This window comes from Heloderma suspectum, chromosome 12 (assembly GCF_057233095.1).
Source record: "Heloderma suspectum isolate Gila_16-S chromosome 12, 16-S_ref, whole genome shotgun sequence".
Classification (NCBI taxonomy): domain Eukaryota; kingdom Metazoa; phylum Chordata; class Lepidosauria; order Squamata; family Helodermatidae; genus Heloderma; species Heloderma suspectum.
The window spans coordinates 24,660,610-24,678,894 of NC_139469.1; the positions used below are offsets into that span (position 1 = coordinate 24,660,610).

At 46.0% G+C, this 18,285-nt stretch overlaps 1 protein-coding gene across 2 annotated transcripts in view; it reads left to right on the top strand.

The window, feature by feature from the left end:
* Positions 1–18,285, top strand: part of IFT38 (intraflagellar transport 38) — a 132,140-nt gene that overhangs the window by 107,156 nt on the left and 6,699 nt on the right. For both annotated transcript variants that reach the window (XM_084818805.1, XM_084818806.1), the window contains exon 10: positions 16,172–16,279. In XM_084818805.1, the coding sequence (XP_084674931.1) occupies positions 16,172–16,279 (108 nt within the window). The remainder of the gene's footprint in view (positions 1–16,171; positions 16,280–18,285) is intronic.

Sequence of the window (18,285 nt, forward strand, 5' to 3'; positions counted from 1 at the left end):
TTGTTGTTCAGTCGTTCAGTCGTGTCCGACTCTTCGTGACCCCATGGACCATAGCACGCCAGGCCTTCCTGTCCTGCGCTCTCTCCCGGAGCGTGCTCAAGTTCATATTCATTGCATAGTGACCTAGTGGGCAAGCCCTATTAGTGGTAGGAAAAGACAAACCATGCTCACTTTAACGATGTGGTATCAAACTCAGTCGCTAGCCCTGGAAGAAATGCCACTGTCCTGTATAACTTCTGCCTGCCACATACATTTTCCTAACAAAAAATATGTGTCTGTACTGGTGACCCGTAGCCAAAGATTTGGCTGGTTATTTTTAATCAGTCTGTGAAATCCAGGCCCTTGCCTCATCTCCTACTCATTCCAAAGGAACAGAAGCAATCTCCTATTGGGTCAGACAATTGGTCCATCTAGCCCAGTGCTATTTACTCTGACAGATGATAGCTCTCTAGGTGGTGCCCAGCAGAGGCTTTTCTCATTTCTGGAACATCAGATCTTTTGTTACTGGCGATACCAGAGACTGAATTTGGGACTGTCTTCCTGAAAAGCATGTGTTCCACCACTGAGCTCTGGCCCCTCTCTGTCAGACTTAGGAGTTATGCATATGTCCAAATATGCACTTGCCTTATACCTGGGGGACAGAACCTCTTGAAGGCCAAAGGCCAAATTCCATTTTGGAGATGCTACAATGATGGGCAGGGCCAAGGCAAAAAGGACGGGGCCAAAAATACAAGCAATACCATCATATTTCAGCTCAAACTCTTACTGCCAGGAACTCATCCTGCGGAGAGGCATTTCAACCTTTTAGAGTGGGGGAAAAACTGCACAAAAGGTGGGAAACCACCAAATGATTGGTGGTTGGGGGAAAGGGTTCAGGGGCATGGCTTTCTGGAGAACCCTGGAGGTTGGGAGCCTCAGAAGGGCAGATTTGGCCCCTGGTCCTGGTAGTCTGCCTTATACTGAGTCGGACTATTGGACCATCACTCTGGTCTACATGGGCTGTCAGCAGGGCTTAGGCAGAGGCAGATCCCTCTCAGCCCTGCTATGCCTTTAATCAGAGATGTCAGGGATTAAACCTGGGGCCTTCTGCATGCAAAGCCTGTACTTTGGCAATGGAGTGTGCCCCCTCCTGGGTCCCCTCCTGGGTCCCCTACTCCCTTGACTCCTTTACCTAGGGGCCTCCTGCCTCTCTAATCCCCATTTCTCCCCAACAGCGCACATACATCCTCCAGTTCCTAATCGAGGGATGCGGTCTTCTCCTAGCCCTCTTCCACTTTATGCATGGCAGATTCGCAAAACACCAGTTTACCCATTTAGTAGCGCAAAAGTGTTAAAGGTTTCTGCAGAATATACCATGTCAAGCGGCAAATGGGATACCAACTTTATGAATGGTTCCCAATGGCAAAAAAAAAATCCCCCATGCACACAGAAAACTATTATGTCAGGGAGAAGAATTCAGGTCAGCATTCTTCACAATATGCTATTTGTCTATGTCTATGGATATTGCTCAAGCATGCCCTCCACACCCCTGTCTGCAGGCTGAAACGGTGCAGTCCAGGTAAACATTTGCCACCTAATTCTGCTGAACGTATAAACTGGCTCTGATTGTTAACATCTTGATACTGACCCTTTCCTGTAGCATCTAGAATATTCATGTACATTATGCAATGCGGCCTGGACATAACTTGTTGCAAAACTGGGCTGTGATGTCACTAAAAAAAAACCCCAGGAGTATGTTAGAGGGAAATGTCTGATGTTAATTAGGATTATAAGCTTTAATTGATTGTTCAAGAAAAGCACTGGTTGATTAATGATTGGGGGTCAATTTTAATAGAGGAGGCTGAGAGTTAAGCACAGGTTTGCTTGCTTGTTTCTTATAAGAATGTAAGAGCTGTGCTGGTTCAGACCAAACGCCTATTAATCTAACACTGTGGCGTAGTGGCAAGAGTGTTGGACTAGGAGCTGGGAGATCCGGGTTCTAGTCCCCACTCAGCCATGGAAGCTCACTGGGTGACTTTGGGCCAGTCACAGACTCTCAGCCCAACCCACCTCACAGGGTTGTTGTTGTGAGGATAAAATGGAGAGGAGGAGGATAATGTAAGCCGCCTTGGGTTCCTTGCAAGAGGAAAAAAGGCAGGGTATAAATTCAATAAATAAATAAATAACATTCTGTTCTCATAGTGGCCAACAAGATGCTTATGGCAAGCCCACAAGTAGGACATGAGTGCAGTAGCACCCTCCTGCTCATGTTCCCCAGCAATTGGTGTACAGAAGCATACTGCCTCCAATACTGGAGGTAATACATAGATAGCCATCATGACCAATAGCTCTTGTTAGCCTTATCCCCCTTGAATTTCTCTAATGGCCTTTAAAAGCCATCCAGGTTGGTGGTCAGTAGCAATTTACAAGCCTGAATGAATTGTACAAGCCTGAATTAAAAGGCAGATGAGTAACTGACAGCCTCACCATCACTACTTTCTTCTCTCTTGCACCTCCTGATTTGTGGGAGATCATAGAATCATAGAATAGTAGGGTTGGAAGGGGCCTATAAGACCATCGAGTCCAACCCCTGCTCAATGCAGATATCCAAGTCAAAGCATCCCTGACAGGTGGCTGTCCAGCCTCATTTTGAATGCCTCCAGCATGGGAGGGCCCACTCTCCCTAGGTAATTGGCTCCATTGTTGTAGTGCTCTAACAGGACGTTTTTCCTGATGTTCAGCCGGAATCTGGCTTCCTGTAACTTGAGCCTATTATTCTGTTTCCTGCACTCTGGGATGATCAAGAAGAGATCCTGGCCTTCCTCTCTGGGACAACCTTTCAAGTACTTGAAGAGCACTGTCCTGTCTCCCCTCAGTCTTCTCTTCTCAAGGCTAAACATGCCCAGTTCTTTCAGTCTCTCCTCATAGGGCTTTTTCCCCCCAGTCCCCTGATCATCTTCATTGCCCTCCTCTGAACCCTCTCCAATTTGTCTGCATCTTTCTTCAAGCATGGTGCCCAGAACTAGTCACAGTACTCCAGATGAGGCCTAACCAGTGCTGAGTAGAGGGGAACTAGTACTTCCTGGGATTTGGAAGTTGTACTTCTATTAATGCAGCCCAAATCAGCATTTGCCTTTTTTGCAGCCACATCACATTGTTGGCTCATATTCAGCTTGTGATCTACAACAATTCCAAGATCCTTCTCGCTTGTAATATTGTTGAGCCAAATATTGCCCATCTTGTAACTGTGCATCTGGTTTCTTTTTCCTAGGTGCAGAACTTGGTATTTATCCTTATTAAATGTCATTCCATTGTTTTCTGCCCAGCGCTCCAGCCTATCAAGATCACTTTGAATTTTGTTTCTGTCTTCCAGGGTATTAACTATCCCACCCAATTTTGTGTCATCTGCAGATTTGATAAGCATTCCCTGCACCTCCTCCTCCAAGTCATTAATAAAAATGTGGAAGAGCACTGGGCCCAGGACTGAACCCTGCAGTACCTCGCTCGTTACCTCCCCCCAGTTTGAGAAGATCCCATTGATAAGCACTCTTTGATTCCAATTCTGTAGCCAACTGTGGATCCACCTGATTGTTGTTTCATCTAGCCCACTTGAGCTACTTTGCTAATCAGGATATCATGGGGCACTTGGTCGAAAGCTTTGCTGAAGTTGAGGTATATGATGTCCACAGCATTCCCACAGTCCACAAGGGAGGTTATCTGATCAAAAAATGAGATCAGATTAGTCTGGCAGGATTTGTTCTTGGCAAATCCATGTTGGCTTCGAGTAATCACTGCACTATTTTCAAGGTGCTTACAGATTGGTTGCTTTATAATCTGCTCCAGAATTTTCCCAGGGATGTCAGACTGACTGGTATGTAGTTCCTAGGTTCCTCCTTTTTGAAGATAGGGACAACATTGGCTCTCCTCCAGTCATCTGGCACTTCACCCGTCCCCCATGAATTCTCAAAGATAATAGACAGTGGTTTTGATAGTTTTTCTGCCAGTTCTTTTATTACTCTAGGATGCAGTTCATCCGGCCCTGGAGATTTGAACTCATTCAAAGTAATTAGGTGTTCCTTGACCATGTGCCTATCAATCTCAAGCTGCAATCCTTCAGCCTGTACTTTGCCTTTGCTGGGGGGTCATAGACCCTCTTTTGGGAGAAGACTGAGCTGAAATAGGAATTGAGCACCTCAGCCTTTTCTTTGTCATCTGTTATTTTGCTGTCCTCATTTAATAGTTGAACCATCATTTCTTTCCCCTGTCTTTTACTATGGATGTATCTGAAGAAAGCCTTTTTGTTGCTTTTAGCATCCCTAGCTAACCTCAGCTCATTCTCTGTTTAAGCCTTCCTGATGCCATCCCTGCAATTCTGTGCTACCTGACTGTACTATTTCTTTGTAGCTTGGCCTTCCTTCCACTTCCTATATGTGTCCTTGTTTTGTTTTCAGGCCATCTCTAAGCTTTTTGTGAAGCCACATTGGCTTCTTCTGTTGTTGTCCACCTTTTTTTCTTGTTGGAATGGTTTGTAATTGTGCCTTTAGAATTTCCTTTTTTATAAACTCCTGTCCATCTTGGACTCCTTTTCTCATTAGAGTTGCTTGCCATAGGACCTTACTTATCATTGTTCTGAGTTTATTAAAATTGGCTTTCCTAAAATACAGGGTACGAGTTTGGCTACACTCAGGTTTTGCTTCCTTTAGAACCAAGAACTCAAGTATAACATGGTCACTTTCCCCCAGAGTTCCCGTAACTGCTACTTTATCCACTAAGTCATCTCTGCTGGTTAGGATCAAGTCAAGGAGAGCCAATCCTCTAGTTTCTTCCTCCATTTTCTGTAGGAGGAAATTATCAGAAACACAAGTCAAGAATTTCTTGGAGGGGCCATGTTTTGCAGAATGTGTCTCCCAGCAAATATGGGGGAAATTGAACTCCCCCATTACTACTACATCATGTTTCCTTGAAACATTGGTAATTTGCTTTTCAAAAGTTTCATAGAATAGTAGTAGGGTTGGAAGGGGCCTACAAGGCCATCAAGTCCAACCTCCCAACGAGGTTTCATCCTCGTCTTCTCCTTGATTGGGTGGCCGGTAGTAGGCTCCGACCACCATGTTCCTTTTATTCTTCGCTCCATCTGTTTTAACCCAGATGCTCTCAATGGAGCTACCAAGGTCCTCCTCCTGAATTTCTGTGCAGAGATATGTATTTTTAACATATAGTGCAACTCCACCTCCCTTTCTGTTCCTTCAGTTCTTTTTGAACAAGTTATATCCTTCTGTTGCTGTATTCCCACTAAGTCATCCCACCAAGTTTCAGTTACACCTATCAAGTCATAATTTCCCTCTTGTATTAACAGTTCAAGTTTGTTCTGTTTGTTTCCCATACTCTAGACATTAGTATATAGACATTGAAGATCATGTGCTTTATAGTCTGGCTTTCTTCCTACATGTTTTTGAAGACTATTATTGGATACTAGTAGAGCAGTTTTCTCTGTTGTGGTGCATAAGCCTTCGTCCATTGTTACCTCCAACTTTACTTCTCCCTCCCCCGTGAGATTCAGTTCAAAGCCCTCCTGATAAAGTTCTTCATGCTGTGGCCAAACACATTCTTCCTGGCCCTTGTGAGGTGCAACCCATCCCTTGCCAGCAGTCCATCTTCCAGGAAGTATAGCCTGTGGTCCCAGAATCCAAATCTCTCATGTCAGCACCACCTTTGTAGCCAGTCATTCACCCAGAGTATTTTTCCCTTTCTATCCCTCTTCTAACTACTGGAAGGATGGATGAGAAAACTATCTGGGCCCCAAAGTTCTTGAGTTTCCTTCCCAAAGCTTCAAAGTTTGACGTGATTTCTTCATAGCTCTGCTTGGCGGTATCATTTGTTCCCAGATGGATGAGAAGAAAGGGGTACCTGTCAGTGGGCTTTATGAGTGCAGGCAATCCTTCAGTCACGTCTCTAATCTGTCCTCCTGGGAGACAGCATACCTGGCGAGTCCATGGGTCTTCATGGCATACTTGGGTTTCAGTCCCACACAGCAAGGAGTCTCCCACAACTACTTCTTGTTGTTGTTAGGCCTTGGTTTCATTGCCTCTGCTTGACTGACCTTCAGCCTCTTGATTGCTGTCCTGCGGGGTCCCCTGTAATTCTTCCTCTGCAGGCTGCCCTCCAGTCTCATTCTCAAGCACCTGAAAATGGTTCCATAGTTCCACTGCTTCCAGTGGTGCAGAGTGGCTTCTAGTTCTTCTGCTCCTAACTGTCACCCTTTTCCAAGGAGTATCCTCTACTTCCTTTTTCCTTGCCTCAGCATTTTCCTCTTCTGTCTTAGCTTGCTGTTGCTCTTCTAACTTCTGTACTTTGCTTTGCTGCGGTAGTTCTACCATTCTAAGAACTCTTCATCTTCTCTTATTCCCTGGGTCGACACTCGCCGCTCCAGTGCTCTTACTTTTTCTTCCAACAGTGTAATCAACTCACACTTGTTGCACGTGTAGGCCCTGTTGATCTCAGACAAGAAAACTAGCATTGCACAGACCTCGCAGGTCACCACCACTGCAGAGTCTTTTCCTTCCATAGTCTCTATTCCCTTTATGTTTCTAACTTTCTGATTGTACTGGGATAGTCTGTGCTTTGTCCTCTATTCACTGGAGGTTAACAACAGAGTCCCACTGGTATAGAAGTGTGTGTTACAAGGAAAAGGAATTGAAAAAAATTGTTAGGGACCTCCCCCTTGACCTCCCCAGCTGAACTCCCCTGCCAAACTCCTGTTTGCTCTCCCTGTTCGCTCGCTGTCTGGGAGTTTGCTTGCTTGTATAGTCCCTAGACCAGCTGGAGCAGCTTCCTCTGCTCAGCTAGGAGACAAGAAACAGTATCCCTCCTTGCAATACCAAGAGTACTATAATTAGTAAGATTGCCCGCACAAGGTAGAACGAAGTGTTCAAATAATATTGTTATAACATTAATGTTTGACTGAAAAATTAAAGTTAGTGACAGATTGGCAGGAATAATTTTCACCTGGACTTCTGCCAAAAATATTGATATTTCAATTTTGACTCATTCTTAACTAAGACGTCAGCACAGACCCCTTGGGTGAATCACCCTGGTGATTTTAATATTGCTACTTATGCATTTAACATTTATGAGGGGCAGAAAGAACCCAGGAGGTTTTCTCTTGTGGTTCAGTTAAGGGAATTTCTACTTGTAGCTGAGATTGACAGAGGACTGGTATCTGATAATTCCAGCTTGTTAATCGATTTTCTCTTGGATTTGGCAATAGGCTTAAAGTTGTAGAACAGTGGCTTTTAAGTTCGTTCTGCTGACAACTAGTATTCCGATCTTTGTGGATCACATTTTCTTACCTTTCAGCTGTCCTGTAGAATGTTGCAGCTGCTTGCGCTGAAGAAGAGACAAGCTGCTTTTCAGTTTGTCTTAACATTTATACTGAAAGCGCCCTGCCTCTTCACCATGTAATAGAAGCATCTAAGACACCTCTGGCTCTTCAGTATATTCTTGTCTTAAGAACAGAAGAAGAGTCCTGCTGGATCAGACCAAGGGTCTATCTAGCCCAAGGTCCTCCCCTCTTGTGCTTCCTAGCAACTAGTGGCTTACTGCCTTTGAAGAAGGATGTTCTACTTGGCCAACATAGTTAATAGTCACTCTCATTTATATGACGGACTCAGGGACCACCTGAAAGTGTGCTAGAAGCTACTTGGATTTTATTGTAAGAGCCACATTGTGGTGCTTAGATAGGAAGCTTTCCAAACTCCTAAGGAAAGTATGGAAACTTATAAAGGATTTTTGAGGAACAGATTGTTCATATTTAAGGATCAGTTCCAATTGTACGCCAGCTTCAAAGAGGCCATTTGAAAATAGCTCTGGGCAAATGTGTTTGAAAATGTCTAGCAAGCTGGGGGGGGGGGGTTGCCAGAGACTTCAAAGGGAGCAGGGGTGAGGGAAGCCAGAAGAATGAGCAGTTCTAAACATCTATCAGTAGGGAGACAGTTCAGCCCAGCACACAAGTCCTGCAAGTGAGTGATGCCAGCTGGTGCCATGCCAAATACGAGTGAGCTAACCTGGAGGGCAGAAAAGATGCAGAGGATAGCAGCAGGCTAGAGGTAGCTCTTGTTGTTGTTCAGTCGTGTCCGACTCTTCGTGACCCCATGGACCACAGCACGCCAGGCCTTCCTGTCCTGCGCTCTCTCCCGGAGCGTGCTCAAGTTCATATTCATTGCATCGGTGATGCTATCTAGCCATCTCATCCTCTGCTGTCCCCTTCTCCTTTTGCCTTCAACCTTTCCCAGCATCAGATTGAAGGCAAAAGGAGAAGGGGACGGCAGAGGATGAGATGGCTAGATAGCATCACCGATGCAATGAATATGAACTTGAGGCTAAATAGCAGTGTAACAGTGACCTTGGAAAGGATGTTAGTCAAAGGAGTGTAAACTACCTGTAAGGACTGTGTTAGGTTTGGCCCTGTTTCAGGAGGGCTGCAGAGATGTATCCCTTCCATCAGTGGTTTCCTTTTTTTCTTCTCCTTTCCCTAACCCTTTAAAAGCGACTGTTTCTTCTCCTGCCCATGTTGATTAAAACTAAAGCAGGACAAATAGTGGCAGCTGGAGCTCTTGGTCTGTCTGCTGCAGCTTTAGTTTTAAACATGGAGGGGAGAGGGAGAAAGCCAAGGCTGCTGCCACCCTCACGAGCATGAGCATTCTTTTGAATGGTAAAAGAAAAGAAGCAACAGTGAACATCTGCTGCTACAGTAAGTGCCCCCTGAAATTCAGGTGAATGAGCTTGGGGGTCCCCATCTCCTGGAAATAATTGAAATCCTACCACCACCAAATTCACCAGTTGTGAGTCACAAATTTTGGAGGGCAGATGTCATCTCAGATGTATTATAAACTTAATGCATCTATATGTGTCTACATATACTTGTTCCCAATATTCCATCCCATTCTTAACATGCCGTCATGTGACCAAGAAACAAAATCCCAGATGGGACTATGCAGGTTGGAGTAGGAGCAGGGTTGATTCTTAATAGCTGGGCTGACCAGGGGCAGTGAGCAGATTTAGCTCAACGCTCCCCTCACCCCCAGACCTGTATACCCACCCCTCTACTTTCTCCCCTATAAGTCAGGAGTCGCTCACCATTCTCTCCTATGAGGAAAAGGAAAGCCTTGCACTTGAGGGCAGTGCTTTGGTGAGGGGGAAACCTCCCCTACCCCAACCCCGGCTCTGACAGCATGGGAACAAGGGAATGCAGAAGCAATGTGTACTTTCCTCCTTCAGAGGTCCTGGAGGTGTGTGGACCCCTCTTCACACATATGTCACACATAAGGACAGGCATTTTACTAGTAGGAATTATAATACTAATCTGACATGTTTTATATGTTGTTATTGGTACTTATTCCTTACGCAGTGCCATCGAGATAAATGGTGCTTTACAGAATTTCAGAAGCAAGAAGACAAGGCCAGGAGATCATTCTCTAAATTTTGACAGTGGGGAGGGCACCGCGGGAGGGGCGGGGAGGGGAGGGGCAGGGAGAGAGAGAGATGGATGGATGGATAGCTGATGCATGTGAGCCTGTTGTGCATGCTGAAGCTCGGGAATTAAGCCCAAGGCTTCATAAAAAGTGAGTTGTGAGAGGCCTGGAGGAGGATATTATTTATTATTATAATTAGTTATATCGCACCATTCAGGACAGAAATCCTTCCAAGCTGGCTTACAAGAAAGATAAAGATATGTTAATATAGTCACTGTAAACGATATTAGCCAAACACTCCCCCCCCCCCCCCGCAACTCATAAGGATCTCTCCCACAGAGCAGTTGATGGTAAAAGACCCCTGTGGGGAAAAGTACGGATGGTCCATCGGGCCAGAGGTGGTCTTTGCCTGCCTGCCTGCCTCTTCCTTGTCGAATCCTAGTTAGAGGGGATGGGCACTCTGTACATGCTCGTAGAGGTAGCTCCTGCACTTTCAGAGCACTTCACAAACATTATTTCAGAAATCCCTGTATTGCAGATGGGGAAACTGAGGTTCTGAGATGGCATTTTGTCCAAGGCTGCCAAATGAGTCTGTAAGTAAGATGGGATTTGAACCAGCACATTCTTAGCTGCTCAAGTATTCAGGGCTGGACTTTCGATTTATGGAGCTTTCCCCTGGAGCAATAACAATCTCACAGCCGTAAAATTGCCTCTGCTTTGCAAACAATTTCTAAGCTGTTCACTCTTGTGAGCAAAAATACCATGTGGATTAGAGGAACAAGCTCCCAGGCCTAGACCACTCAGATGGAGCATCTCATGTATCTGCTGTGGTACAAAAAATATTTGATGTGATGGGAGTGAATGAGAGTCGCATTGGATTACCAATATAGTACAATCCAAGTGGGACTCCTGAGTTTCCCAGGTGAATGTTGAGCACACAGAGTGGAGCTTTTTGGAGCAAGTGACACATCTGTCGGCTGGTAGCTAAAATGGAACCAGAGCTCAGGGAGGGATTTATTTTAACACATTCGGGATTTGGTGGGGGTTTTCCTTCCTCCTGAAACTTTGCTATCCTTTGAATTCAGTGGTGCACAAAGACACAGCATTGTCTTCCCCATTGCTGAATATCCCAGCTTTTTATTTCTGTATTTCTGTATTTATTTAAATGTATAAACTGCCATTCATCCACATGATCCCAAGGTGGTGTACACAGATACCAAATCCAATATAAAAACCATACACAGAGGGAGGAGTCCTATGGCCACTAGACACTGTCTAGAGGGCCATAGGATTTTTTGGTTTCTGGAAACAGAGGTCGGAGCCAGGACTCCAAAGCCAGTTCCCAAGAACTGCGCTTCTCGCCCCCTCCCCTGCTCCTTTGTAGCCAGCACGGTTCTTTCTGTGCCAGCTTCTTCTCCACGCTCAGAAAAGGAGCGCAGAGAGGGAGAAAAGGGGGTGGTCCCAGGGGTGGGGAGGGGAGGGGAGGAGAGTGTGGAAGCCGCTTTACGAGGCTTCCCCCCCCCCCCCCGCTCCAAAGTCCCTGGCTAGATGCGTGAAATTGTGCGTCTAGCCGAAAATGCAGGGCAGATGGACCGCGGAGGCTTGCTCCAGCCGCCCTGCGTCAGATAGGCATCAGCCTCCAAGTTCGGAGGCTGCTGACTATTATAACAGGATTGTACCCTTACATGCTAAAAGGCAAATTAGACAACAACTCTCGAACCAGCAAACCAAACTTCAATCAGTTCAGTTAAAAAAAAAACACATTTCTTTTTAACATTAAAATCTAAAATAATCAGATGTTAAAATGCCTGGGCAAAAAGAAACCTTTTAACTTGACATCCCAAAGACAACAAAGTTGGTGCCAATTGGATCTCCTTTGGAAGGGCATTTGAGAGTCAAGGCACCACCACAGAGAAGGCCCTCCCCTTTGTGGATTCATAATATATATCTCTCACCGGTATTCAGAGAAGGGTCTCCTCTGAAGATCTTAATGCACGGGCGGGATACTATGAGAGGAGGAAGTTCTTTGCATGTTTGGGCCCCACACTGTTATCCCAACACTGTTAACCGTAGTTTCCCTGTTTGAGTGAAATGAGAAACTATAGTTAATGGAAAACATCACTTCGTTTGTTTACTCACTCGTGTGAAGGGGCTGCATTCATGGCCAAAAGGCCGCGTTCCCTCAGCCACCTGTTGCCAGATGATAAAATGGGACTGATGCCGAAGAAGCTGAGGTTGATCGGTTCTATGAAGACATACAACACCTTCTAGAACGAACACCAAAAAAAGATGTCCTCTTCATCATAGGGGATTGGAATGCTAAAGTAGGAAGTCAAGAAATCACCGGGATAACAGGAAAGCATGGCCTTGGTGTACAAAATGAAGCAGGACAAAGGCTAATCGGGTTTTGCCAAGAGAACACACTGATCATAGCAAACACTCTTTTCCAACAGCACAAGAGGCGACTCTACACATGGACGTCACCAGATGGTCAATATCGAAATCAGATTGATTATGTCCTTTGCAGCCAAAGATGCTCTATACAGTCAGTAAAAACAAGACCTGGAGCTGACTGTGGCTCAGATCATGAGCTGCTTCTTGCAAAATTTCAGCTGAAATTGAAGAACGTAGGGAAAACCACTAAACCATTCAGGTATGACCTAAATCATATCCCTCATGAATATACAGTGGAGGTGAGGAATGATTTCAGGGATTAGACCTGATAGACAGAGTGCCTGAGGAACTACTGAGAAAAAGAAATGCAAGAAAGCAAAGTGGCTGTCTGATGAGGCTTTACAAGTAGCTGACGAAAGAAGGGAAGTGAAAAGCAAGGAAGAAAGGGGAAGATATATCCAACTGAATGCAGAGTTCCAGAGAATAGGAATGAGAGACAAGAAGGCCTTCTTAAATGAACAATGCAAAGAAATCGAGGAAAACAACAGAATGGGAAAGACTAGAGATCTCTTCAAGAAAATCAGAGATCTCAAGGGAACGTTTTGTGCAAAGACGGGCATGATAAAGGACAAAGAAGGCAGGGACCTAACAGAAGCAGATGAGATTAAGAAGACGTGGAAAGAATACACAAAAGAACTATACAAGAAAGATCTGAATGTCCCTGATAGCCATGAGAGTGCGGTCACTGAACTTGAGCCGGACATCCTCGAGAGTGAAGTCAAGTGGGCCTTAGGAAGCATTACTAACAAGAAAGCTAGCGGAGATGACAGTATTCCAGCTGAGCTATTTAAGATCCTAAAAGATGATGCTGTTAAAGTGCTGCACTCAATATGGCAACACATTTAGAACACTCAGCAGTGGCCAGAAGACTGGAAAAGGTCAGTTTACATTCCATTTCCAAAGAAGGGCAATGCCAAAGAGTGTTCAAACTACCGTACAATTGTGCTCATTTCACATGCCAGCAAGGTGATGCACAAAATCCTACAAGCTAGGCTTCAGCAGCATGTGAACCGAGAACTACCGGAAGTGACTGTAGCCATGAAATTAAAAGACGCTTGCTCCTTGGGAAGAAAGCTATGGCAAACCTAGACAGCATAGTAAGAAGCAGAGACATCACCTTGCCGACAAAGGTCCGTCTAATCAAAGCTATGGTTTTCCCAGTAGCAACGTATGGCTGTGAGAGCTGGACTATAAGGAAGGCTGAGCGCCGAAGAATCGATGCTTTCGAACTGTGGTGCTGGAGAAGACTCTTACGAGTCCCCTGGACTGCAAGGAGATCCAATCAGTCCATCCTAAAGGAAATCAACCCTGAGTGCTCATTGGAAGGACAGATACTGAAGGTGAAGCTCAAATATTTTGGCCACCTAATGCAAAGAGAAAACTCGCTGGAAAAGACCCTGATGCTGGAAAAGATTGAAGGCAAAAGGAGAAGGGGACGGCAGAGGATGAGATGGCTAGATAGCATCACCGATGCAATGAATATGAACTTGAGTACACTCTGGGAGAGAGCGGAGGATAGGAAGGCCTGGCGTGCTATGGTCCATGGGGTCACGAAGAGTCGGACATGACTGAACGACTGAATAATAAGAACAACAACAACCTCACATAATGGTTATGTGGATGGAAGAGAAGAGGAAAGATTGTCCTCAATTCTCTGTCTTAAGGTGGGGGGTCTGTTTGACTGTAATTCTAGATAAAAACGTAAGTAGTTTGAACATTAAAATGGCTTTTAAACCTGCTGCCTTGAACGAAGCAACATTACACAACAGCCTTACTGGTTCCTCAGCAGGCAGAGAAATTCGTGAGTGTTCTGTTTTCTGGAAACAGCAGCTGTTGAAACTGCAGACCAGCAGGGACTGCTGTTTGGTAGCACTTTTGAAAAAATTCTAGCAGCAGCCACAGGGGGGTCGAAAGCTCCCTGCACACATCAAATGAAAAGCAATTTGAAAACAACTTTGAAAAATGCCCCATTGTTAAATTCAGTACAGGAGCCCAGCAAAGCCAACACATGTGGCAAGCCGAAAGCCTTTCGATTTATCCTGGCCCAAGGAAGGAATTATAGGACTACTGCAAATTTTCAGGTGCTCTCAGCATTCATTGGCTCAAGTCTGCTGGAGCAAAGACAGAATAAAGGTTGGGTTTGCGCCCCCCCCCCCCCGTATTATTTGTATTTTTAAAAACCTGCTCAGGTGAAAACTTGATTGATGTGGTCTTTTTCCTCTGAGGGTCATGGTCTGTGGTTCTTCTCACTGTGTGGGCATTGGCCCTCTCCAGGCATCAGTAAATATTGTATTTTTGGACCTGTTTTGGAGGCTGTTTGCAATTTCTGTTTTGCCTAAAGAAAGCTAATGTTCTATTCTGCGCAGTTGCCATTTTACCTGTCTAAGAAGACTTGGTCAACAGACTGGTCAAATATCAATTTCCAGAGGGTATCCATGTTAGTTTGTTGCAGCTAACAAATTTGTTCTGGCATAAGTTTTCATGGACACTTTCCACTTCATCAAATGTATGAAATGTCAACCTCAAATTGGAAGCTTTACATACATATGTTGGGGAGGGAGGAATGTAAACCCTGTGGTCAAAGGAAATTGAAATGCAAAAAGTACAAACTACAATCCCGAAGTTTCTTTGGGGGAAGCCATAACAGTTGAACAGGTATAAAATCAGTAGAGGTTTGGAGTATATATAGAGAGATGCATTTTGTAATAAATCCACAGCCCGTTTCTGTCTCATTTTGGTAACTGCGCTTGGGCAAGTGATCCTTAATTATCTAGAAATTATCCTGAATGAGGGATATACTTATCTTTTTCCCCCTAAGTGAACAGGTTCCCTGCTTCTCAGTGGTTGGGGATGAGGTAGATGTTCTTTAGATCTCATCACAGCCCCCCAGAATAAATTTCTGAGAGGTTTGTAACCAGCTGGCAAGCAGTATCAACTACAAACAAAATGTATAGCATTTCCAAAATCCTGCATTTGTATCCTACACAACACAGGTTTTGAGCGCGCTGAGTAGCAGCCATTCAGCCCATGTAAACCTCTGGGTATTTGTGTCTGTTCCGATAGGCCACCGATTCACGGAGTCCCTTACCTATGTTTCTGTGAAGGGCATGACAATCAGTAGTGTCCGTTATCTGCAGGAGATAAGGCAGAAGACTGCTTGGGAGCTGTTCCTGCCACACTGTACAGGCCTTCTCGCTAGGCTGAACAGAGCCACAGGTTTAAGAGCAGGGGTAAAGAGAGGTGTGTGGGTGGGCTCCTGCAGGTCGGCTTGACAGCAAACGCATCTTGTATTTATCACCACCCTACTTCTCTCCTGTTGGCAACTGCCTGGCATGATCAGAAGGAACAATCTGTTCTGGTGATGCTCTGATAAGCCGATTCTCCAGTGACCACTACAGCGATCCCACGAAAAATGTAGTATGTGTTATCGCACAGTGATGCTGTATAAACTTAGATGTCTGAGAGTAAGAGGACTGAAAGCGGGAAGGGGGACTCCTTTACGGGACCAGCTTCCCCCGTCCGTTTGTACGCATGTGTGGATTCTCAGTGACGTGTAAATTGTGTAATGGAGTCTGCTGTAAACCTGAGCTGCCGTCCAGGGCACCGTTTAGCTTAAATGCCATTGAAGTCAGTGGGGTCTAAATGCCCTAACTATGCAGGTGAGATTGCAGCTAAGAGCCTGAGGGCTGAGTTCAATCTTGGGGAAGCTTTTGGGGGCCACATCCCGAGGGTGGGCGGGGCCGAAGGCAAAAGGGGCGGGGCCAGAAATGCCAGCACATTTTAGCTTAAAGCTCTCGCTGCCAGTAAGGAGACGCTTTTCAACCTTTTAGAATGGAGAGGAAGCTGCACAAAAGCCAGGAAACATGACTGGTGGTTGGGGAAGCCTTGGAAGAGCCAGATTGGGCCTGAAGTGCCGCAGCCCTGTAAGACTGTCTGCTCCAGCCTCCCCTAGTCTGGGGGCTGGCTGGGAATGGTGGAAGTTGCAGTCTAACACATTTGGAGAACTGGAGGTTGGGGAAGCAGCTCCCCAGGACCCTCAGGCAAGGTTCTTTCCCAGGCCCCTTATCTGAGATCCTTTTACTTGGAGAGGTTTGAGATCTTCTGCATGCGAAGCACGTCCTCTACCCCTGAGCTTTGGCCTCTCCCCCGCCTGTCAGTCCACAGTCATACCGTAAAATGAAATAAAGAGCAAAGAGAGATGGGTCTGACATCCTGAGCGTGTCTCAGTGAGGGCTGTAACTCTTGTGGGCATTCGTGTTTTTATTTAGGTAACAATGACTCAGACATCGAGATCCATGAGGATGAGGGATCTGACAGTGAAATGGAAGACAGGCAACTGATGAAGCAGCATACGGCCATGGAGATGCTGATGCAAGGTACCTCTCCCTGCCCTTGCTCATTCTTCCCAAATGGTTCGGCACAGTAGTTCCTGCACATGCCATGTGGCAGTGAATGGGGGCTGAGCATGAGCGCTGCCAGCTTCATTTCACAAGGTGGTGCCACGGGCCTTCAAAAGCCTATCTTCATGACCACGAGAACTAGAAATGTGCTTTTTAAAAAATGAAAATGTTGATTCTCAGGGTATTGAAGTGGCTGGGAACTGAAAGATTTGGCATATGCACAGAATGCTGAAATGCAATCAGCCCCAAATTTAGACTACATATCTTTGGGTCAAACTACGACATGGTTGCTCTTTTCTCAGCCCAACACACTTCTGGTATCAGAGCCCTGGCTGGAAGAAAAGTACCTGGGAAGAAGGGCTGTAGGAGGTGGAAAGTTCTGAATTTCTCATCTGCAGCCCCTTAAACATTTAACAGAAGGAACCTCCCTTTTTACAGCAGGTCTTGGTTCAAACACACATCTGCTCCGGCTTGGGCTTTAGGAACCCAGTGCTGAGCCTCGTGCTGTATGCATCCATGGCTATTTCATATGACAAACCTTGCCAGAAGGGCACATCCTGATGGAAATGTCCCATGCTCAGGGCTGGGGGTGTCTGGTAACTCACGAGTATGAGGAATGTCCTGGAAAAAGCCAAACATCTCTATCTCCCAGCATAGCCTTGTGCTCACCATGCAAAGCCTGCCAACACTGGTCCTGTAGCAGTCTCTGTCAGCCTGGAGGGCTGGCAGGTGACGATAACATTTCTGAACAGACAGGATCCTGCCCTGCCAAAATGGCACAATTGGAATTCGATGCCACTTGGATGTGCCCTAAGAAAGGGGTGCACAACTGGCAGCCTCCTGCAGCCCTTGGCCATTCCCTGTGTGGCCTCTGAAGCTGGCAGGGCCCCGCCAACTTTTCCCTGCACCCCAGCTGCAGGGGAAGAACCCCTTTTCCCCTGGCTTCTGAGATTACTGTAGCAATCGCTGGAGGACGGGAGGCTTTTACCTCCACCATCTCCCAGCAATCCCTACATCTCCGTGGGCAGGGAGGGAAAGAGAGGGGTGCGTGTGTAAAAAAAAAATTGTAGGTGAGTGTGTGCACTCACGCATGTACAGCCCCAGCCCCTCTCTGGGCCAACAAGTTTGTGCACCTCTTCCATTCCCCTTCTTTTCTGAAAGCAGGGCTCAGCTGTCCCTAAAGGAGATGGGCACCTGGTCCTGACTCAGCAAAAGCTTTAATTATTGAACATATAATTCAAAAGCCTCATAGTTTTTAGAGCAGCAGGGTTGACAAGCTCCCTGGGGGCCCAATCGAGCCAGGCAAGTTGTTGGCCGCTTGTGTGCTTCTTTTATTGGATCCTCTCCACCTTCCTCCGACCCCACATTTGGATTTATTGCACATCTACCACTTCTTTGCACCCCTGGGGAAAGGCAAAGCATGCTAGAAATTCATGATCAGATATCTGAACTTTGGTACGAGCCAGAGAGTACGTGGGACCAGATTGTACATTCTTTGTTTGTTTACTTGTGTGGTTTTTGCTCGAGGCCAAAGCACAGAGCTCGCCTTTGCAGGTCATACAGTAGAAGGACCAGCTCTGGATGCTAGATTGAAGGGGGGAAAGTCCGCCCCCCAAATGGGGTAGAACATGTTCTGTAGAATACAGAGCCTCTCCTTCCCAAGGTTAGCGAAAGGTTGGCTCTCCAGTCCCAAGCTCATAAAATTGCTTCTGATAGTTGTGGCAGCCACTGCCATCGTGATTGCCCCATAGCTAGTCAGCTTTCCCACTCTGCCCTAAAGCTCCCCCCACCCCCGTTTTCATAGTTTCGGGAATTAAATAGAATTTTTTTTTCACTTAGGCAAAGTGGTTTTCCATCCTTGCTCCATTTTACTATGCTGCTACTCCGTCTTCCTCTCTCCCCTGCCATCTTCACTGCCACAGTGCTGCCTGCAGCTCTGTTACTCTCCCTTCTAGCCTCCAAGGCCTGCTGCAAGGTGGAGG